Source organism: Arachis ipaensis, chromosome B4, assembly GCF_059453495.1.
Source record: "Arachis ipaensis isolate K30076 ecotype BB chromosome B4, ASM5945349v1, whole genome shotgun sequence".
Taxonomy (NCBI): domain Eukaryota; kingdom Viridiplantae; phylum Streptophyta; class Magnoliopsida; order Fabales; family Fabaceae; genus Arachis; species Arachis ipaensis.
Window position 1 is genome coordinate 55,133,221 of NC_142439.1, and position 21,767 is coordinate 55,154,987.

General features: G+C 37.7%; 1 protein-coding gene across 1 annotated transcript; it reads left to right on the plus strand.

The window, feature by feature from the left end:
• Window positions 1–4,711: 4,711 nt before the first annotated feature.
• Window positions 4,712–5,310, plus strand: LOC107636519 (uncharacterized). Its single transcript, XM_016340021.1, has 2 exons — window positions 4,712–4,801; window positions 4,906–5,310. The coding sequence occupies exons 1-2, from the start codon at window positions 4,712–4,714 to the stop codon at window positions 5,308–5,310; spliced, it is 495 nt and encodes a 164-aa protein (XP_016195507.1).
• The last annotated feature ends 16,457 nt before the right edge of the window (window positions 5,311–21,767 follow it).

Sequence of the window (21,767 nt, forward strand, 5' to 3'; positions counted from 1 at the left end):
TCACTAAGCAGGCCATTGAGGACACCCTTACTTGTAGACCCAAGGCAGGTGATACTGATGCCTTTGAGCAGGCCGAGGTGGAGCTCCACTGCATGACCTTCGATTTTGATGCTTTGAGGGCAGTGGTGGCCACCCCGGAGGCTCCCTGGGTTATGGATGCGGACAACAGGGAACCCAAGGGGATGCACTTTACCTATCTGAGCAGAGAAGCCAAGACATGGCAGCAGACTTTTGGCCACTATCTCATGCCGACTACCCACTTCTCGGAGATCTCCGTTGCTATGTTGATCCTGATCAGCCATGTGCTAGAGAGGAAGGAGGTCTATTTCCCCCGGCTGATCAGGCGGTTCATGTCGCGGGGCCACATCAGAGGATCCTTTCTATTTCCCGTCCTTGTCACACAGATGGCTCAGCGGGCCGGTGTCCAGTGGCTACCAGAGGATGTGTCACCACCCCCACCGCTCCCTGAGAAGGAGCCGGTGACCATTCCATGGGGTCCTGGGTGACCGATAAGCCTGCTTCCCAGCGCCGATCTAGGGCTAGGGCAGCAGTTGAGGGAGCTGGACCCTCTTCGTCATTAGCCCCAGCAGGAGCAACTACATCAGTAGCAGCAGCTATTCCTTTACCACCACCACCAGCGCCTCAGCCGACCTACTTACTGGTTCAGCGTCTTTTCCAGTTCATGGAGCGCAGCAAGCGCCAGCTCATGCGTCGCCTGGACCGGATTGACCAGATGTTTGTGGCCCAGGGCTTTGAGCTGCCTCCTCTTCCAGAGTCCTCCGGTTCAGATGAGGAGGCCCATGAGGAGGGGCATGAGGATTTACATGATGAGGATACACATGAGGAGGAGCTGGTTCACGTGGAAGCACCACCACAGACCCAAGCTACGTAGGAGACACCTCAGCGACAGCCCCAGCTAGAGCCGGAGCCGACCGGTGTACCTCTCCCTGAGCTGAGGATTAGCATCGGGGACGATGCTTGATCTTAAGTGTGGGGAGGTTGCCGTTGGCACCGTCGGTAGATCGGTGAACACTTCGGCTATTTTCCTAGTTATGCTTTCCTAGTTATCTTATTTTGCACACTATTGTATATATTGGTTGTTTTGAATATTTTGGATACATCTATGTTGCATACTCTCTCATTTTGGATGTAGATATTGTGGATGTTGGATTTCATACTTTAGTTGGGTTTTTTTATATAATTATCCTCTTAGCTTGTGGTTGTGATTAGAAATTGTTTTGGAATTGTTAAGACCTAGTTAACCCTTTTTCATATAAAACTTGTTTTGATTGAAAAAGAAAAGGGTAAACTAAGGAATTTTTGGAATTTCTCAATCACAACAATGCTTAGTCAAAATGATGAAATTTTCAAAAGAATCCACCTATAGAGCACAACCCAATTGATTGAAAATTTTTGTAACTTGCTTGAATTCATATTTTGTGAAGCATGTATTGAGCTAAGAACACAAGTATGTGAGATTTGAGCCTATTGATGTGGTTACATCTTATAACCACTTACTGTCCTTCTTGTGTGAAATTATTCTCATCCTATGATTGTAACCCTTGATTTGTTTAATTCTATATGTCCAATTATTTCTTGTATTCATGAACTTATATGATTGAGGCCATCATTTCATTTAGCTCACTTACCCAAATAGCCTTACCTTTTATCTTCCATTGTTAGCCAATTTGAGCCTACGATTAACCCACTTGTTCTTATTTTAGCACATTACAAGTCTTAAAGTGAAAAACAATAAATGTCCTTAATTTGGATCTTTGATTAGCTTAGGCTAGTAAGTGTGAGTATCATTCAAGTGTGGGAATATTGGGACATTGGGGGAATAAAAGGGTAGTTTTGTATTTTTATTGAAATTATTGGGAATTGGGTACATGCTCGTGTATTGATAAAATGTATAGACCTTATGCATTGATGTTCTTGTATATAGTTTGAAAGGAAGAAAGAAAAAAATGAAAAAAACAAAAGAAAAAGAAAAAGAAACAAAAAGAAGAGCATGGAAAAGAAAAGAAAAGAAAAAAAGATAGAAAAAGAAAGAAACAAATAAAAAGAAAGAAATAAAAAGGGGACAAAATGCCCCAAAGCAAAGCTCAATAAGGGTCAATGCATAAGTGTTGTGAAATGAAAAGGAAATGCATGAGTATGTGAAAAAGTGAGAAAAATGGGTAGTTAGATTAGTACTTAATAGTATAGGTCATTACATAGGTTAGGTAGGAAGGTCTAGACTAATCAAAGATTCAAATTCTAGTCCACTTAGCCATACATGATCCTACCTTGACCCTAGTCCCATTACAACCTTTGAGGTAGACCTCATGATATTTGTATGCATTGAATGGTTGTTGATTATTAGATGAAGAACAAATTTTGGAAAACATGATTAGGGAGGAATTGAGTGAATCAACCCCTAAACACTTGAGTAAATAGAGCGGATACACATCCGGTGAAGGTTCGATTGCTCAATTACATACATTCACCATTATCACTTATATTCATGCAAGTTTGTAAACTCTTTTGATAAGTCAATACAATTGTGGGTTGTGTTTGATTCCCATTATTTAAGCCCTTTGTGCTTACATGTATTCTCCTAGAATTTGATTTGTTTTGACCAAGCATTAGCATTCATATAGTTAGTTGCATTCATTTAGATAGTTGCATATAGGTAGTTTAGTTGCATTGAATAAATGTCATACCCTTTGCTTCATTCTTGGTTAAGCATGAGGACATGCTTGGTTTAAGTGTGGGGAGGTTGATAAACCCCCTTTGTAGGGTTTATCTTGTGTTGAATTTAGAGCATTTTGATAACCTTTCTTCACATTTATTCAATGAAATAGCATGATTCTGTGATTGATCCCTTATTTGTGCTTAAATGTGAAAACATGCTTTTAGACCTATAATTTGATAAATTTCTATTTCCCTTTGATTCTACTAGATGCCTTAATGTGGTTGTTAGTGATTTCAGAATTGAAAAAGGCTAAGAATGGATCAAGGGAGCAAGGAAGAAAGCATGCAAGTGGAGAAGATCATGGAAAGCCAAAGAATTGAACTCGCCCGTGTACGCGCGCGCACACCAGGCGCTTACGCGCACCTTGCGAAGTCGCCCATGGACGCGTACGCGTGCTGTGTGTATACGCGTTGGTGCTGATATATGATTTTTTTTTAATATAACACGTACCTGGCAATTTTGGAGGGTTTCCAACCCCATTTGGAGTTAAGTTTTTGGCGGGAAAAGAGCTAAAAAGACCAAGGAATGAAGGGGAAGGCATCATAGATTCACACACACACATTAGGCTAGTTTAGTTTTAGTTTTAGAGAGAAAAGCTCTCACTTCTCTCTAGAATTATGATTAGGATTATGTTTAGTTCTTAGATCTAGGTTTTAATTCATGCTCTCTTCTACTTCTTATTCTTAATTCCTTGTTGTTACACTCATCATTCTCTATTGTTTGTTATAATTTCTTCTACTTTGTCTGTAGATTTACTTTTTTTCCTTCTATTTTTCTTTTAATGTAAATTGAGGTAATTCATGTAGATCTTGTTTCCTTTGATTGTTGTTATTGATTTCTTACATTCAGTTGTTGTTAGATTCTATTCTTGTTATCAATTTACTATGCTTTTCTTTTGTGCCTCCCAAATGTTTGATGAAATGCTTGGTTGGATTTTAGTATAGATTTTTATCCCTCTTGGCCTAGGTGGAGTAATTAGTGACGCTTGAGTTATCTAATTCCTTTGTTGAGTGATAATTAGAAGTTGCTAATTGATTTGGATACCACTAACGCTAGTCTTTCCCTTGGGAGTTGACTAGGACTTGTGGAGTCAAGTTAATTCATCCACTTGATTTTTCTCCATGATTAGAGGTTAACTAAGTGGTAGCAATGGACAATTTTGGTCACAAGTGAGGAAGATGATGAGGATGGGACTTCTAATTCTCATAACCTTGCTAAGAGCTTTTCATAGTTGCTAGTTTATTTTCATTACATTTTACATTTCTTGTCTCCTATCTCAAAAACCCCAAAACAAACCATAACCAATAACAAGAACACTTTATTATAATTCCTAGGGAGAACGACTCAAGGTTCAATACTTCAGTTTATAAATTTAGGGATTTGTACTAGTGACAAACAAATTTTTGCATGAAAGGATTATTGTTGGTTTAGAAACTATACTTTACAACGAGACTTCATTTGTGAATTCTAAACCGTCAAAAGTCCTCTCATCAATCTGCCTTGTCTATGGCACCTTGAGCAGGATCATGAAGCAGAGAGGATTGCTTAGAGCTTCATATTCTACTACAGAGAGAAACCTAGAGGTGGCTTCATGAGAGAACATGAGTCACTTTCAACATGGTGGATTGCTGTAGTGGAGGAGGTTAACTTGATGAGAGGGCATGAGTTAATCACTTACGGCTGCCATTGAAGGAATTAAAAAGTTATTGAAGTAGACAGTAAGAAAAGTTAATCCAGAAAGACAAAGCATCTCTAAAGCCTCAACCGGTCTCATACCATTGATTTAACACCTGTTCAGTAATGTTTATTTATTTATCTATTTTATATGGTTTTTGTAACAAACTATAAGTGTTATCCACCTAACTAAGATCTGCAAGGTAACCACTGCTTGCTCAAACCAACAGTCTCTGTAGGATCGACCCTCACTCACCTGAGGTATTACTTGGATGACCTAGTATACTTGCTGGTCTATCTATGCGAAACGTGCTGAGCCAGTTTTGTGCACCAAAGCTGAAGGCCAACTTTTCTCATGGAAAGGCATTGGAGGAGGAAGATGATACTGTGGTACTAGCCAAGGAGTGTAGTGCCTTAGTCCAGAAGATGATACCGTGTTAAATCCCAAAAGCTTCCTGATTCATTGTACAATAGAGACCATCACCTTTGTGAAGGCACTATGTGACCTTGGCTCAAGCATCAACCTCATGCCTCTTTCTATGATAAAGAGGCTGCGAATTCTAGAGGTACAGCGTGCCAAGATCTCATTGGAGTTGGCAGACAAGTCCCTGAAAAGGGCATATGGCGTGGTGGAAGATGTCCTAGTAAAGGTTGAAGACCTGTACATCCCTACTGATTTAGTAATCCTAGACAATGGGAAGGACAGAGATAAATCCATCATCCTTGGAATGCCTTTCCTAGCCACTGCTAAAGCCATAATTGATGTGGAAAGAGGAAAGCTAGTTCTGAGACCACATGAGGATTGTATCTGGTTCAAGATCCCCAACCCTCAGTCTCCCTCTGACATAGGAGGTACCATTGTGCAACACATAGTGTTCCAGCCTTCCCTCTTAGTATAGAGCTTTACAGAGGCCCCGAACAGCAACTCTAAGTTTGGTTTTCAGCAAACATCATCAAGCACTCATAAGGAAGGTACTAAGAAGAAGGTACCTAAATACTAGAGGGACAAAAAGATCCTCACTGAAGACCTCTTACCTGCCATGAGAGTTTTCTTCACCAAAAGTCCAGTCATTCCATATACTGTGAACCGGATCCTATCTCAAGAGCATGTAGAGCTCATTCATGAGAGCACAGGAAGAAAGTTCACTGTAAGGGGTTAAGATCTGAGCCCCTATCTACCTCCGTAAAGGAGCTGTCCGTCAAGCTAATGACAGTAAAGAAGCACTTGTTAGGAGGCAACCCAACTATTCACATGGTATTTTTAGTTTTATTTCATTTATTTTGAGTTTTATATCATAGTTTTTTGTAGCATTTTGATGTTTGTGATCATGTGCAGCACTTAGGACAGAAATAGAGACATGCAGAACTAATAACAGAACACCCTGAGGAGAGCCTCTTGCGAGCGTTGAATGCCAGACAAGGAGGAAGCTGGGCATGCAATGCCCATGTAGGAGCTCAGAAGACCCTCTCCCTGATCTCCTCTGGGCGTTCAACGCCCATTGAGGAGGAATTACTGGCATTGAACGCCAGAAAGGGAGCAGCTTGGGCATTCAACACCCCTGAGGGATACACATTGGCGTTTAATGCCAAATAGGGAGCAATGCTGGGCATTTAACGCCCCATATAGAGCTGCCAGGCCTGCATCTTAACCCCCTATGGACGTTCAACGCCAATTCCTGGTATTGAATGCCAGGTAGGGGACAGGGAGCTCGAAGTTTCATGCTTCTTAAGCTAGTGGGTCCCACAGAATCTCCACTTACCTCACCTACCCCACCTCCCCTTTCTCTCTCTTACTTTCTAAACCTTGAAAACCACACCCTATTCAAATTCAAACCATTCCCACCCTTTCTTCCCCGCATAACCGAACCTTATACCATATCCTAATCCTATATATACCCCCTCACACAACCCTTCATACACACACCTCCTCGACTCTCTCTCCCTATAACCCTATACACTTTCCACACCCTTCTTCTTCCACATTACCCCACATTACCGAGAGCAACTCTTAGATTTCAGCCCAGAAAGTTTGAGAGTGGTGCTACAATTGCCACATGTAACAACCCTGATTTTCGAGTACGCGAGATCTTTTCTAGAAGCACGGATTTCTCCGGAAGATCAGTAGAGGAAACACCTCTGCTTTATCATCAAGCATCTCAATCCTCATTGTCATTATGTCATCTTTAAGCCAAAACCTCTTTTGAGGCAAGCTCGACAACGCAGTCACGAAGACCCTAGTTTTTGAACCGTATCGGTTAGGAGTTTTGATTCTGATTTTCGTAAATAGTCTCAGTTTGATGAACCAGTCTCGATTCATGAGAGAAAAAAGATAATAGTATAATATTAACATTATATTAGTATTATAAGATGCTTGAATGATATTATAAGGTTACTTGGTCTGTTTTAGTTAAAAATAGGAAATCGGTTAAACCGGGTTCACAGTTTACTGGTGCAGCTTAGCACCATCACTCTCTGATGACTTTAGCAATGCTAAGGCCTCATTATACATGTTTTATTCTCATAATAAATATGTTACTATTGTCATTTATGCTAGTAGCTCAGAAAATAATTTTTAGAGATGTTTTTATAAGTGTTCCGATATATCTAGTTTTAGTAGCTATACACCTGAGATATTTTAATATTATTTTAATCCACCTCCAAGCCAACCAATCACAACTCAACTTACACCTCCAAGACCCCCAAGGCTGGTTCATTTTTACCTTGTAGCCGAAATTCTCAAGAGAGAAAAAGAGAGAAAAGTTTTTAGTTCTAAATCTTCAAAGCTTGATTTCTGCTGAACTAAAACTCAAATCAAAATTCCGATTTCACCAAAATGATCCTCTCTTCTTCCTCTACATAACCATGTAATATATCAAGGCTAGAAATAAGGTGAGATGGCTGTCTCCCTCCCTCTTCAATTTGGTTTTCAAGGAAAACCATGCAAAACATGTGTTTCTTGATGTTTTTCCTTAGGAATCATGCTTAACTTGACTTGAGGGCCAAGAAACGTGAATTTCCAGCAAGTCTAAGGTTAGAAATCACTTCCTAAGATTCTGAGTGAGATTTGGTTAGTTGAGGGTTTTTGGATTTAAAGTTGTTCTTGATGTGATTTAGGAGGAAAAAGTACTTAAGGACCACCTGAAAGTCTAACCAAATTAGGAGGAGAAAAACCAGGTAGAGTTTGACGAATTTAATCTTGATTGATTGTGTTTGAGTTGTGTAATTATGATATGGTTTGGTTGTGCTTGAAATTGATTGTTTATATGAGTGATTCTTGTTGAAAATTTGGTGAAATTTTGATGAAATTTGATGAAATTCAAGCTATGAACTTGTGTTCTTGTGGCTGCTGGAAAACGAAACCCTAACCCTTAAATTGGGGTTCAATTTGTGTTAAAATCATGTAGAAAAGATGGGGTTTTAGTGGCTCCTAATTTATTATGAATTATGGTAAAATCGGTTGCTGAAAAGACTGAAAAACGGGTAAAAACAGAGAAAGAATCTGAAGAATTTATGAAGAACGCGAAGAACACTTTGAGTGTGGTGAAGAATAATGAAGAACACATTTTTGATTCATAAAAGGGCAAGGAAGTAATTAATTTGGTGTTTGGGGGTTATTTTGGTAATTTCTAAAAGTTAGGGTGGTTAAAGTAGAAATATTAAAAGTTAGGGGTGGTAAAAAGTGAATTTTAAAGGTTAAAAGTTAAAGTGGGGGTAATTTTCGAAAATTTAATGATAAAATAATAAATAATAATAAAATATTAAATAATAATATTTAATTAAAAATAATATTTTAATAAAAATAATAAAATAATGCGGAAAAGGCAGTTTTCTGTAAAAGCTTTAGAAAGACAACTTTAAGTGCAGAATTTCATAATTACCTTCATAAAACACTTAGGGAGTGGTAATAAAATGTTAGTGAGGCAAAGATAAAAGAAAGATAAAAAGTTGAAGAAAAGATAAAAGTCGAAGAAAAAGTCTGTAAAGTTTTAATGACAGAAAAATAGACAGAGATTAGTGAACGAATTAGGGCAACATAGTTAGTTCTTGAGTTCCAACTAGGGTTAGGTATAATATGAAAATTTAAACTGTTTCAGTATAGACTTAATGAACCTATACTTGGAACAAACAAACTATTCATACCAAAATTTACATAAGCTTTAAATACATATGTTAAGCAGAGAAATCAAAGCAGAGTAAAGAAACACAGAGAACAGAGTAACCAGAGAAGAATAACGGGATACAGAGAAAAGAGTAATCAGAGAAAAGTAAAAAGACAAAGAGAAAAAAGTAATGTGATAAAGAGAAATGGTTTGAGTTAAGTTGTTGTAAAAGTAAAAGCTGTAGAGTTTGTATAGCATGATTGAATAGAGAAAGAAAGAGGTACTGCATAAGAATATAAAAGTGATGATGAATAATGAGAATGTTAATGAATGATGATAATGAGAATGATTATGTAAGAATCTGCTGCAGAGAGGCAGTCAAATAGATGGTGGTACGACCACTGAGAACGCTTTCATGGGATACCTTGCTATAATGCTTTGCTGTAAGACAGAGGTTGCTTACAGAGGTATCGAGATGAGTGTGCTCCTATAAGACAGAGATTGCTTACAGTGAGTGTGTTGTTGCTCCTGTAAGCAGAGGTTGCTTACAGTGAGTGTGTTGTTGCTCCTGTAAGACAGAGGTTGCTTACAGTGAGTATGTTGTTGCTCCTGTAAAATAGAGGTTGCTTACAGTGAGTCTGTTGGGCGTATATCGGCTAATAAGTGCCACCCTGCAAGACAAAGGTTGCTTGCAGTGGATATTGCCAACAGGAAAGCCTTATCCAGACAGAGGTTGCTGGGTAACGTCGGGAGCGGGTATGTAACCGACAGATGAGCTCATTACCTGCACTAGGGCTAGACATGCATCATATTTGGTTGCGCATTTCCTCTGTTATGATTGTTGTTTGAATGTATGCCTTCTTTGTTTTCATTCTATTCTCTGTGTCTGTGTTTTGTTTTCTTGTATTCTTTTGTTTGTGTTTTGCTTTTTGTTTTCTCTATTTTCTCTATTTATCTGTTTCTTCTATCTACTACTTCTCGGTATTCTGCTATTTATCTGCTAAACAACACAGAATTAATGAACGTAACTAATAGCCCCGGCCCTACTAAGAACTCCCCAGTTCTTACCCCTTCTCTCCCCTTTCCCCCTTCAGATGGAAGCATGAGTACCCTTCTGTAGTTTGCTGATGATTGTTCTGCAAAGAGAATTCTGCTCTAGGTAGTCTTCTGAGTCTAGAGTGAACTCTGTTACCTGTTTATATGTATATACTGTGAGGCCAGCCAATGTCTGCACCCTGCTTATCTACAAACTTTAACCTAAGTCCTCCGTACGATGTTGCTGTTATGTGGCCACTCGATGAAGTACTTGAGAGATGCTCTTTGATGACATATGATCGTGCAGAGGATTAGTAGACGACCTTCCACCTTTTGATGATGATCCACCTGACTTGAGTTTTGAAGACCTAGAACGTACTTTCCCTCGCTTTAGTAATTTAGAGGGACTAGGTTAGTATAGAGTCTAGGCTAGCCTGGGTGCCAGCTTAGGGACTTCTTGAACAGGTCAGGACTTGGGATGTTGTATGTATATATATGTATATAGTTATTATCTAGCTATGTCTAGGGGTGTTCTAACTAAATGTCTATACTCTAATAAAGGCTGGATCACCAAATATTGTCAACTGCTTGTGATGTATTTATGTGTGGTTGTTTATAATTGTTTTATATATTATCATATGTGAATTGATTATGAATGATACTGTTTGTTAATCCAAACGTTTTTAAAAAAAAAGTATCTCGTAAAATAACTACGCTTTTAACAACGAATCAGGCTCATATAATAAATAATAGATAATAATTAGGTAGACAAGTTGGTAGCGCTCAGTTTCTAGTATGATCATGACGTACCAGAAATTGGGTCGTTACATCACACATGCTAGGAGACCCACACTCTTACACTAGAAGGGTCAACTCCGACCAAAGATTGGATCAAGTCCTTGCGGATATTTGTGTGGAAGGAGCTCAGTAGAGAAGGGACGCACAAGGGAAGCCCTATCAACTAGGTAGGCTTGACCTCAAGGCTGTGTCCTGAGGATGGTTGGAGTTTATCCAATACTTCACCATCCCCACAATTAACCGATCTGAGGTTACTATTGACCGAGCAATAATGATTCACCGAATTATACTTGGGAATGAGGTGGGGTTACATGAAGTGATTGACGAACGAAATTCTCGTGCGATCTAGAATTTTATTAAAAATAAATTCCCGTTGTAAGTATAGCTTCTAGACCGACAAGAATTCCTTTCGTACAAAAGTTTGGTTGTCACAAGTAACAAAATCCAATAAAATTTATAACCGAAGTATTCAAACCTCGGGTCATCTTCTCAAGGAATTGCAAGGAAGTATGATTTATTATTGGTTATGGAAAACAGTATTTTTTGGGTTTTTGAAATAAGGAATAGGCAATTTAAATGACGAGAAAAATAAATTAATAATTAGAAAATCTCTTGGCAAGGTATGAGAACTAGAAATCCTATCCTAGTTATCCTTATCAGGTGTTATGAGAATTGGATTTTGCTCCCACTTAGTTAACCCTTACTAAATAAAGGAAAGTCAAGTGGACTAATCAACTTGAATCCTCAAGTCCTAGTCAACTCCTATGGAAAGACTAGCTTTAGAGGGATCCAAGTCAATCAGCGAATTCTAATGTTCAAACAACAGCTGAGTTTGATAACTCAAGTGTTACCAATTACTTAACCAAATCCAAAAGAGAAAATAAATCTAAATCAAATTTGAAGCAATCATAAATAGAATAAAACAATCATAAATCTGAAATACCTCAAATTATATTAAATAAAGAAAATCAATCCTAACATGGAGTTCATAAACCATTATTCACAAAATAAAATAAAATAATAGAATAAATAAGAGTAGAAGAGAAATTAAAGCAAAGGAACATTGAACCTGTGATTGAAGTAGTAATCATAAAATAAAAGGAATCCTAATCCTAATCGTAATCCTAATCCTAAGAGAGAGGAGAGAGCCTCTCTCTCTAAAACTACATCTAATCCTAAAATTGCGAATTATGAGCCGTCCTCATGAATGGATACATTCCTCCACTTTATAGCCTCTAATCTGTGCTTTTTGGGCCAAACACTGGGTCAAAAACAGCCCAAAAATTGCTGGAGGCGAAATTTGCCACGCTGGTTTTTCGTCACTGCGACGCGTGCGCGTTGAGCACGCGTTCGCATCGCCTAGCTGTACGGCCACTATGGCAAATCATATATCAAATCGAAGCCCCAGACGTTAACTTTTCAACGCAACTGGAACCGCATCATTTAAAGCTTTGTAGCTCAAGTTATTACCATTTGAGTGCGAAGAAGTCAGGCTAGACAGTTTAGCAATTTCTTCAACTTCTTGTATTCCTTCCACTTTTGCATGCTTCCTTTCCATCCTCCAAGCCATTCCTGCCCTGTAATCTCTGAAAATACTTAACACATATATCAAGGCATCGAATGGTAAAAAGAGAGGATTAAACATAGAAAATTTAAAGCCCAAAGAAGCATGTTTTCAATCATAGCACAGAATCAGGAAAGAAAACATAAAACATGCGATTTCTATGAATAAGCGTGAGAATAACGGATGAAAAACCACTCAATTTATCACAATATAAACCATAAAATAGTGGTTTATCAACCTCCCCACACTTAAACATTATCATGTCCTCATGCTAAGCTCAAGAGAAGCTATAAAGGAGTAAAAAGGAATGGTGTGATGTAGGAAATGCAACCTATCTATATGAATGCAACTACATGCAAAAAATGATTCTACCTACTTGGTTAAAAGTAAATAAATCTTTTAAGAACAAATATGAACTGGATTTCACTAATTCAAATCATAAAAATGAAGTACAAATAGACTTACAGAAGAAAATAGCTCATGAAAGCCGGGAACAAGGAATCGAGCATCGAACCCTCACTGGAAGTGTATGCACTTTTAATCGCTCAAGTGTTTAAGGTTCGATCTCTCAATTCTCTACTAATCTTGCTTTCTAAGGCTTGCTTTTCTTCTAACAATCAAAAAAAATTTAATGTATAAATACACATGTCAGGAGGTCTTTTAAGGGTTGTAATGGGGTTAGGGTCAAGGTGGGATTGTATTTGGTCAAGTGGACTAAAATCTGAATCCTTAATTAACTTAAACTTTTCCCACCTAACTTAAGACAATCCATGTAATCATAATACCACATCTAACTATCCATTAACCATGTTTTCCACATATTCATGCATCCTATTTTAAGTACAGTACATATGCATTGATATCACCATTTACTTTGGGGCATTTTGTCCCCTTTTATTATTTGCTCTTTTTTTCTTTTCTTTCTTTATATATATATATATATATGCCTATTTTTTTTCTCTTTTGTTTTTTTTTCTTAATGCATATGATTAAATTATTGAATGCATGAATATGTCCTAAACATTTCTTTCACATTTTCATAAAGATATATAACACCCAATTCTCAAACCAAACGTTTTCAAACCCACTTTTCCCCACACTTAATTCATCAGCACTCTCACTAGTCTAAGCTAACCAAGGATTCAAATTAAGGACATTATTATTTTCCACTTAGAGTTAGTGATGAGATAAAGTAAAGAACAAAGGGGTAAAATAGGCTCAAAATTGGTTTGCAAAGGATAATGAAAGGTTAAGGCCATATGGGTATGTAAGCTTAGTGAAACAAGGGCCTCAATCATGTAAGTTCATGCATACATCAAATCATGGAAATATAGAATTAAGCAAGACAAAGATCACAATTTTAGAGGGAACAACACACACCAAAAATAAAATATTCGTTGATAAAATGCAACCAATTCAAATAGGCTCAAAATCTCACTGGTTTTGTGTGTTTGAGCTCTAAACCATGTTCCAGTATAATATTTCTTCAAACAAGTTTAACAAAAATTTTAATTTAAATGAGTGAAATGCTATAAAAAGTTTCTTGAAAAAGAAAATATTACTTTAACCAAGTAGTGGTTAAATGCACAAAATCAAACAAATATGTAATCAAACATGCAACAACTAACTACAAAGAAAATTTAAACATTGGTGTTTGAGAGGAAATAACTAACCCACAGAGATTGGTATTGACCTCCCCACACTTAAAGATTGCACCGTCCTTGGTGCATGCTAAGATGTGCAAGTGGACGGGATGCTACAACTGATGCTTTTCTCTAGAGATTGTGCAGATGGACTTATCTGTTGCTCCATATAGAAGTTTCTCCCTTTTTCCTTCTTCAGTGGCTAGCCTGAAAGAAGAGAAAAAGAAGAACAGGAACCTAAAAATAATGATAGAAAACAAATAAAATATGAGTGGGTAATGCCAAATAATAAGAGTTCTAATTACATGGTAGCTACAACATACAAGTGAGAAAACAGTAGAAGCACATGGCATATTAATAGTGCAAAAATTGCAACAATAGGGGAGAGAGTGTGGGTAATGCAAGACAGTATAAGCTCATGTCAATGAAAAAGTAATACAAGTATCATAAAAGATGAGCATTGACTTAAATATTACCCAACAGTGGAAAATAAGTCACTAAGCGCAAAAATAATACCAGAAAAGATATAATAGCTGAATATGAACAAGTAACACCAATGTAAAAAGAATAACTGTAGAAAAGAAAATAAAACTATGCATAAAATTAAAATATAATGAATGAAAGTATGCAAATAAATTAAGTAAAAATAGAATGAAAGTGAAAAATAAGGGAGGGGAAAGTAAAAAGTGAGATAGAATAAAGAAGGAAGAAGAGAGAAGAAAGAAATAATAAGGGAAAGAAAAGATTTGAATCTGGAGAAGAAAAGATAAGATATATTGGCTGATCTGGATAAGCTGTGCGTCGCATATGACGCGGACGCGTGGGTCACGCGATCGTGTGGCGGACGATAATTTCAGGTGACGCGGACGTGTGGATCACGCAATCGCGTGACTTGATTTATGCGAATGGCGCGAGGGCAGCCATACGTTCGCGCAACTCTCTGTTTCAAACCCAATTTGCCAAAAATTTGGGGTGACGCGATCGCGTGGTTGACGCGATCGCGTGAATGGCCATATTTGGAGGATGACTGGGCCACGTAAGGCACGCGGTCGCGTGATGGAGCTGGTGCATCCAGCATAGTTCCAGCCTCACTCCATCATAACTTGCTACCATACACCTCTTTTACGTTGATTTTACAGAGCCACGCGTTCGCGTGGGTGACGCGGGCGTGGGAGGCTATTTTTCTAAATGACGCGGACACGTCATCGACGCGGTCGCGTGGGCATGTTTGTGCCTAAGGCACGCCTCCAGCCACGCTCTCGCGTGACTTTCTGTTCGATACTCTTTTCTTCCAAATGCACCTATGACGCAGACGCGTCAACGACGCTTTCGCGTCGCGTGCGATTTTTTTTAATGCAATATGCAGATGCAAATGCAGAATGCAGGTGAATATGCAAAAATTATGAATGAACACTAGTAAAAATAAAATAAAATAAGATTAAGAATAAAAAAAAGGAATGATTATACCATGGTGGGTTGTCTCCCACCTAGCACTTTTAGTTAAAGTCCTTAAGTTGGAGATTTGGTGAGCTCCTTGTCATGGAGGCTTGTGCTTGAACTGATCTAGGAATCTCCACCAATGTTTGTACTTCCAATAACCTCCGGGGTCCCAAATTAGACGCATAAAGTCTTCAAGCAAGTTGAAGCAAGTGACAAGACCCAAAGAGTGTTGATTGTTGGAATGAATTCCAGGGTCCCAAACCTTGCTTTTGCACCCGTCTTTTTGTTGATCATCATGATTCCATCCGGGTAGAACGCAACTGAAATTCTCACTGAGACATCCAAACAGCTTCCTAGACCCATTCAATTGAGAATTGTACCAACCTTTGTACTTCAATTTGGAGCATGCAACCATATTGAACCTTGCATGACAATTTCTACCACTAACCATCTCCCGCTTGCTCTTATAGCCACAAAGAGCTATAAGCTGACCATCTGTCTCAAGCAAAGTATATTCAAGTGTGCTAATTAAGGTTAGAAATGAGAGATTTACCCACTTGAATGAAGGGATGGATGGCTTTGGGGGAGAGGTCTCCAACAACTTTGGCAAGGTGATTTCCAGCTCAATTTCCTTGTGCTCTTCCTTAACAACTTCCACCTCTTTGCAAGCTTCTTCAATTTCAACCTCTTCCTCCTGGTAGCTTTCTTCCAATTTGATTTCTTCTTCATTGTTCATCAAGGGCATGGGAGGTTGTGCTTCTTCTTCTTTAATCTCCATGTCAAGTCCAATGGGAGAGGATTCAAATGTAGGTAAGAATTCATCAATGATTGAATCCATCTCTTGATCATCCCCTTAAAAGTCTTCAACCATGATATGCCTTGGAGGTTGTACACCCTCCTCAACATCTATTTCAAACGTCTTTGAAGGAGGCTCTTTGACTGCATTTTCCCATGAAGGTTCTGAAGCTCCTAAGTCTTCAACCAATTTTTCTTCTTTGATAATTTCGGCTTCCTCCACTTGTTCCAGTACAAAGTTATGCTCCTTACTATCCATCGGAGTTTCTAGTGTCTCCTTCATGCTGCGTTCTTCATTAGATTGTCCACATGAAGCCATGGGGGTTCCTTGAGTGTTCGAATGTCGGAAAGGTAATCAATTTATCGCTTGCTCCAGTTGATGAAGGGTTGCATGAAATTTATCCACTGTTTCCTTGAGATGATCCCTTGATTCTTGTCCAGCTTGAATAACATGATTAGGATCATAGTGCTCTTGAATTGATGGATGTAGACATGGTGTATATGGAGGTGGTGGTTCTTGGGAGTAATTGGGTTGAAATTGAGGTGGTTCTAGATATGGTTCATATGGCTCATAGGGTGGTTGATTTGGTAGATAAGGGTTAGGATCATGTGATGGTGTTTGGTAGTAGAGGCTTGTGAGTATGGTGGTCCAAAGCTATTTTGAGGAGGTAGTTCATTGGCATATGATAGAGCTTGCTGGTAACTGCAAGGGGGTCCACCATATCTATCATCTTGGTATGCACCTCGGAATAGCTCTTGACCATAGTAACCTGGTGGAGGTGGTTTGTCACGAAGGGGTCCACCATAACTATTGTCTTGGCATGCATTGTAAGATGGTCGTTGTCCATGGTATCTTGGAAGGTGTTGTTGCCGAAAGGGTTGATCAGATCCTTGTGGCTCCTTCCATCTGTGATTGTTTCGACCTTGATGCATGTTCCTGTTATAATTTCCATTCCTTGTAATAACATTAGAACCAAACTCAAAGCGACGGGGGTGAGAACTCATAGTAACTAATAAAAATTAAAAACAAAAACAAATAAACAAGCAAAGGAAAATAAAATAAATAAAATAAATAAATTTTGAATTTTAAATTTTCAAATTTGAATTTTGAAAAAGTCAACAATATAAGATAAAGATTTGAAAAAGATTTAAATTTTGAAAAGGTTTGATTTTTAAAATTTTAAATTTAAATTTTGAATTTTGAATTTTGAATTTTGGAATTTAATTGAAATTTGAAATTTGAATTTGAAAGAAGATAAGATAAGATTTTGAAAAAGATATGATTTTTGAAAAAGATTTGAATTTTGAAATTTAAAACTAAGATAAGATAAGATAAAAAATTTTAAAATAAAAATCTGAATAATTTTTTTTCGAAAAAAATAATTTAAAAGTAAATATTTACAATAACCAATAATAGGGCACACGTTTGCAATTCCCCGGCAACGGCGCCATTTTGACGAACGAAATTTTCGCGCGATCTAGAATTATATAAAAAATAAATTCCTGTTGTAAATATAGCTTCTAGACCGACAAGAATTCCTTTCGTACAAAAGTTTGGTTGTCACAAATAACAAAACTCAATATAATTTATAACCGAAGTATTCAAACCTCGGGTCGTCTTCTCAAGGAATTGCAGGGAAGTATGATTTATTATTGGTTATAGAAAACAGTATATTTTTGGGTTTTTGAAATAAGGAACAGGTAATTTAAATGACGAGAAAAATAAATTAATAATTAGAAAATCTCTTGCAAGGTATGAGAACTGGAAATCCTATCCTAGTTATCCTTATCAGGTGTGATGAGAATTGGATTTTGCTCCCACTTAGTTAACCCTTACTAAATAAAGGAAAGTCAAGTGGACTAATCAACTTGATTCCTCAAGTCCTCAAGTCCTAGCTTTAGAGGGATCCAAGTCAATAAGCAAATTCCAATGTTCAAACAACAGCTGAGTTTGATAACTCAAGTCTTACCAATCACTTAACCAAAGCCAAAAGGGAAAATAAATCTAAATTAAATTGAAAGCAATCATAAATAGAATAAAACAATCATAAACCTGAAATTCCTCAAATTATATTAAATAAAGAAAATCAATCCTAACATGGAATTCATAAACCAATATTAACAAACTAAAATAAAATAATAGAATAAATAAGAGTAGAAGAGAAATTAAAGCAAAGGAACATTGAACCTATGATTGAAGTAGTTCATAAAATAAAAGGAATCCTAATCCTAATCCTAAGCCTAATCCTAATCCTAATCCTAAGAGAGAGGAGAGAGCCTCTCTCTCTAAAACTACATCTAATCCTAAAATTGCGAATTATGAGCCATCCTCATGAATGGATACATTCCTCCACTTTATATCCTCTAATCTGTGCTTTCCGGGCCGAAACTTGGGTCAAAAACAGCCCAGAAATTGCTGGAGGCGAAATCTGCCACACTGGTTTTTCATCACTGCGACGCGTCCGCGTGGAGCACGCGTTCGCGTCACCTAGATGTACGGACACTATGATAAATTATATATCAAATCGAAGCCCAGACGTTAGCTTTCCAACGCAACTAGAACCGCATCATTTGGACCTTTGTAGCTCAAGTTATGATCGTTTGAGTGCGAAGAGGTCAGGCTGGACAGCTTAGCAATTTCTTCAACTTCTTGTATTCCTTCCACTTTTGCATGCTTCGTTTCCATTCTCCAAGCCATTCCTGCCCTGTAATCTCTGAAAACACTTAACACACATATCAAGGCATCAAATGGTAATAAGAGAGGATTAAACATATCAAATTTAAAGCCCAAAGAGGCATGTTTTCAATCAGAGCACAAAATCAGGAAAGAAAACATAAAACATGCAATTTCTATGAATAAGCGTGAGAATAATGGATGAAAAATCACTCAATTTAGCACAATATAAACCATAAAATAGTGGTTTATCAGTGATACCTCAATTATTGTACAAGGTGGCTGAAAAGACCTCCACTCAAGTGAGGTTAGCGTTCCCAAACCTCATACATCACCTATTCAATTCTGCTGGAATTGGCATAGCCAGAGACACCCTCAATGAAATGGATAAGCCCATCACAAAGAGGAAGATCGGGCATGTGAGAGAGCCTGCACATGAACCCCAGTAAAAGCATGTGTAGCCGCCTCCACCAGAGATCTCTGAGATGCCTCAAGGGATGTACTTTCCTCTCCGTGACTATTGGGATCAACTGAACACCTCAATAGGGGAGCTGAGCTCAAGCGTGGACCAGTTGAGAGTGGAGCACCAAGAGCACGCCACTATCCTCCATGAGATGAGAGAAGATCAGAGAAGATTGATAGAGGAATAGTTGAGACAGGGGTGGGACATAGAGGAGATCAAATGCTCCATTGGATATTCCAGAGGGAGCAGTAGCCGCCATCACTGAGGTTGTTGAGTCTCATTATCTCTCTATTTGCTTTATTTCTATTTTTATTGTACTTTAAATTCTTGTCTGTTTTCTCTTATAAGTTCATGATCACGTTTAGTATATGTTATTTTTGAGTTTTATTTTCTTGTTTCATTTTGGTTATAAGATATTCATTGTATCCTCGCCAAGCTTAAAAAAAATTATTTGAAAAAAAAAACAGTGAGATACATAAGTTTTAAGCATGTCATGAGAGATTCCAATTGTTTAAGATGTGGTGGCCTTGCATTCATTTTCTGAATGTATGAATTAACAGTGCACAATTGATATTGGAATTGAGAATGTTGGCTCTTGAAAGAACAAAGGATTTAGAAAAGTATTATTGGATCCCGGAAAAATAAAAAATATTGATTCCTGAAGCAAGAAAAAGTAGCAGAAAAAGAAAAAGAAAAAAAAAGAGAAAAAGAAAAGAATGCTCATAAAAGAAAAATCAAAAGAGCAAGGATCTGAAGCTTTGAGCATCAATGGTTAGGAGGGTTAAAAATTAGCCTAAAAAGCTCAATTGAGTTTCTATTCCTAACTAAATGCTTGTGGTGTGAAGGTGTCAAGTGAAAAGCTTGAGACTGAGCAGTTAAAGTCGTGATCCAAAGAAAAAGAGTACACTTAAGAACTCTGGGCATCACTGACTGGAAATTTAAGCAAAGTTAAATTCGAATAAAAAGGGTTCCCCCAATTAAGTGCCTGTGGCCTCTATGTATCCAGTGGTAATACGAGAAAACATAACACTTAGAGTCACAGCTAGGCTCAAAAGGGTGCAAAGCACTAAAAGAAGCTGTGTTCAAGAATCAAGAAGAACTGAACTAAGAGAATCAATAATATCATCTGGATTCTAGTTCTAAGAAATGTCAATATTTCTGAACTTCAAAGGAAAATGAGATGCCAAAACTGTTCAGAAGTAAAGAGCTATTAGCCCCATTCAATACTTGCAACTGAGTTTCATTGAAAACTCTGACACTTATTGTATCTTTCTCCTCTTTTTAGTCCTACTTCTTTTTGGTTGCTTGAGGACAAGCTACAGTTTAAGTTTGGTGTTCTGATGAGCAAATATTTTATACGCTTTTTGATGCTATTTTTCTAGTGTTTTTAGTATATTTTGTTAAGTTTTATTATGTTTTAGTAGATTTTATTGCAAAATTAACTTTTTGGATACTACTTTGATCTTTTGTGTTTTTTTATATGATTTTAGGTTATTTTTGGGTAAATTTGGCAAGTTTTGGCAATGTCTGATTCAAAGGCAAAGAAAGGAGTGTAGATGCTGTCAGATCCTGACCTCCATGCATTCAAATGAGAATTTCAGGAGCTACAGAGGCCCAATTGACGCGATCTTAATGACGTTGGAAAGCCAACTTCCAGGGCTTTCCAGCAATGTATAATGCTTTATACTTTTCTTTGGATTCGACTACCCAAAACGGGCGTTGAATGCCCAAACTATCCCTTTTCTGGCGTTCAACACCTAAGGAGGACTGAAGCCAACGTTGAACGCCCAAGACTGGCATTCAACGCCACAAGGGGAGCAAAGAAGCAGCATATTTACCCAACACCCACTCCTTCAAGTTAGACGCCAAGCTTAGCCCAAACACTCACCAAGTGGGTCCAGAAGTAGATTTTCGCACCTTTCTGCTTATTTTATTTCACTTTTGTAATTTTTAATTATAAGACTAGTATATATAGGTTTAGATCACCTATGTTTAGGATCTTATGCCCCTCAGAACATAGCATACATGATTTTCTGTACAGTATGAGCGACTAAACCTCCTAGGTTAAGGTTAGGAGCTCTGCTGATTCCGATGGATTAATACAATTACCTTTCTACTTTAATTTATCTTTGATTATATTCTATGATGCATTTTCATTCTTCATCCTTATGGACCTAGGGTGGAACGGACGTATGACCATTGATTCTACATGAGTTCTTGTGAGTCCCTAACAGAATAGTATTGAGCTGCAGCTTGAGAGTGCATCACAGATTCCCACACGTATCTGGGTGACATGTAAGGAATTGATTATTGATTCATTGCAAGTATAGCTAAATCAACAACTAACTCTCACAATCAAATGTTAAAATTCAAATTAAAATAACCGAGAGTACTTAAACCTCGGGTCGTCCTCCCTAGGAGTTGCAATTAAGTGTCATGTTATTGACTATGGGAGGAAATGGGGATTGGAAGGCAAGAGAGGCAAGAAATGTAAATAGTAAGAGAGTGAATGATCATGCAAGAAATTAAAAGGAAAGCAATTAAAAGCAATGAAAATGTAGATTAAATGATTAAAAGGACTCTTGGCAAGAAGTGGGTAATTAAGTATTCCTATCCTAGTTGTGGACCACAAACATGGTAATTGTGTGTGAATTAATCCCAATTAGTCTATCCCAACATCGAGGATAAGTCAAAAGGGCATAATTGATTCCAATCCCTCAGTCCTAATCAACACTAGTGGGTCACTTAGAGTCAAGGGAAACCAAACCAATTAACAATCCTCACACAATGCGGAATGGACATCCACAACTCAATTTCACCCAAACACCCAATTTCTCAACCAAG

Excerpts from the sequence above, each read along its gene's own strand:
- LOC107636519 (XM_016340021.1), top strand. The coding sequence starts at position 4,712 with ATGCGAAACGTGCTGAGCCAGTTTTGTGCACCAAAGCTGAAGGCCAAC. Across the intron at positions 4,802-4,905 it reads AGGAGGAAGATGATACTGTG|GCACTATGTGACCTTGGCTC; the intron begins GTACTAGCCAAG and ends ACCTTTGTGAAG.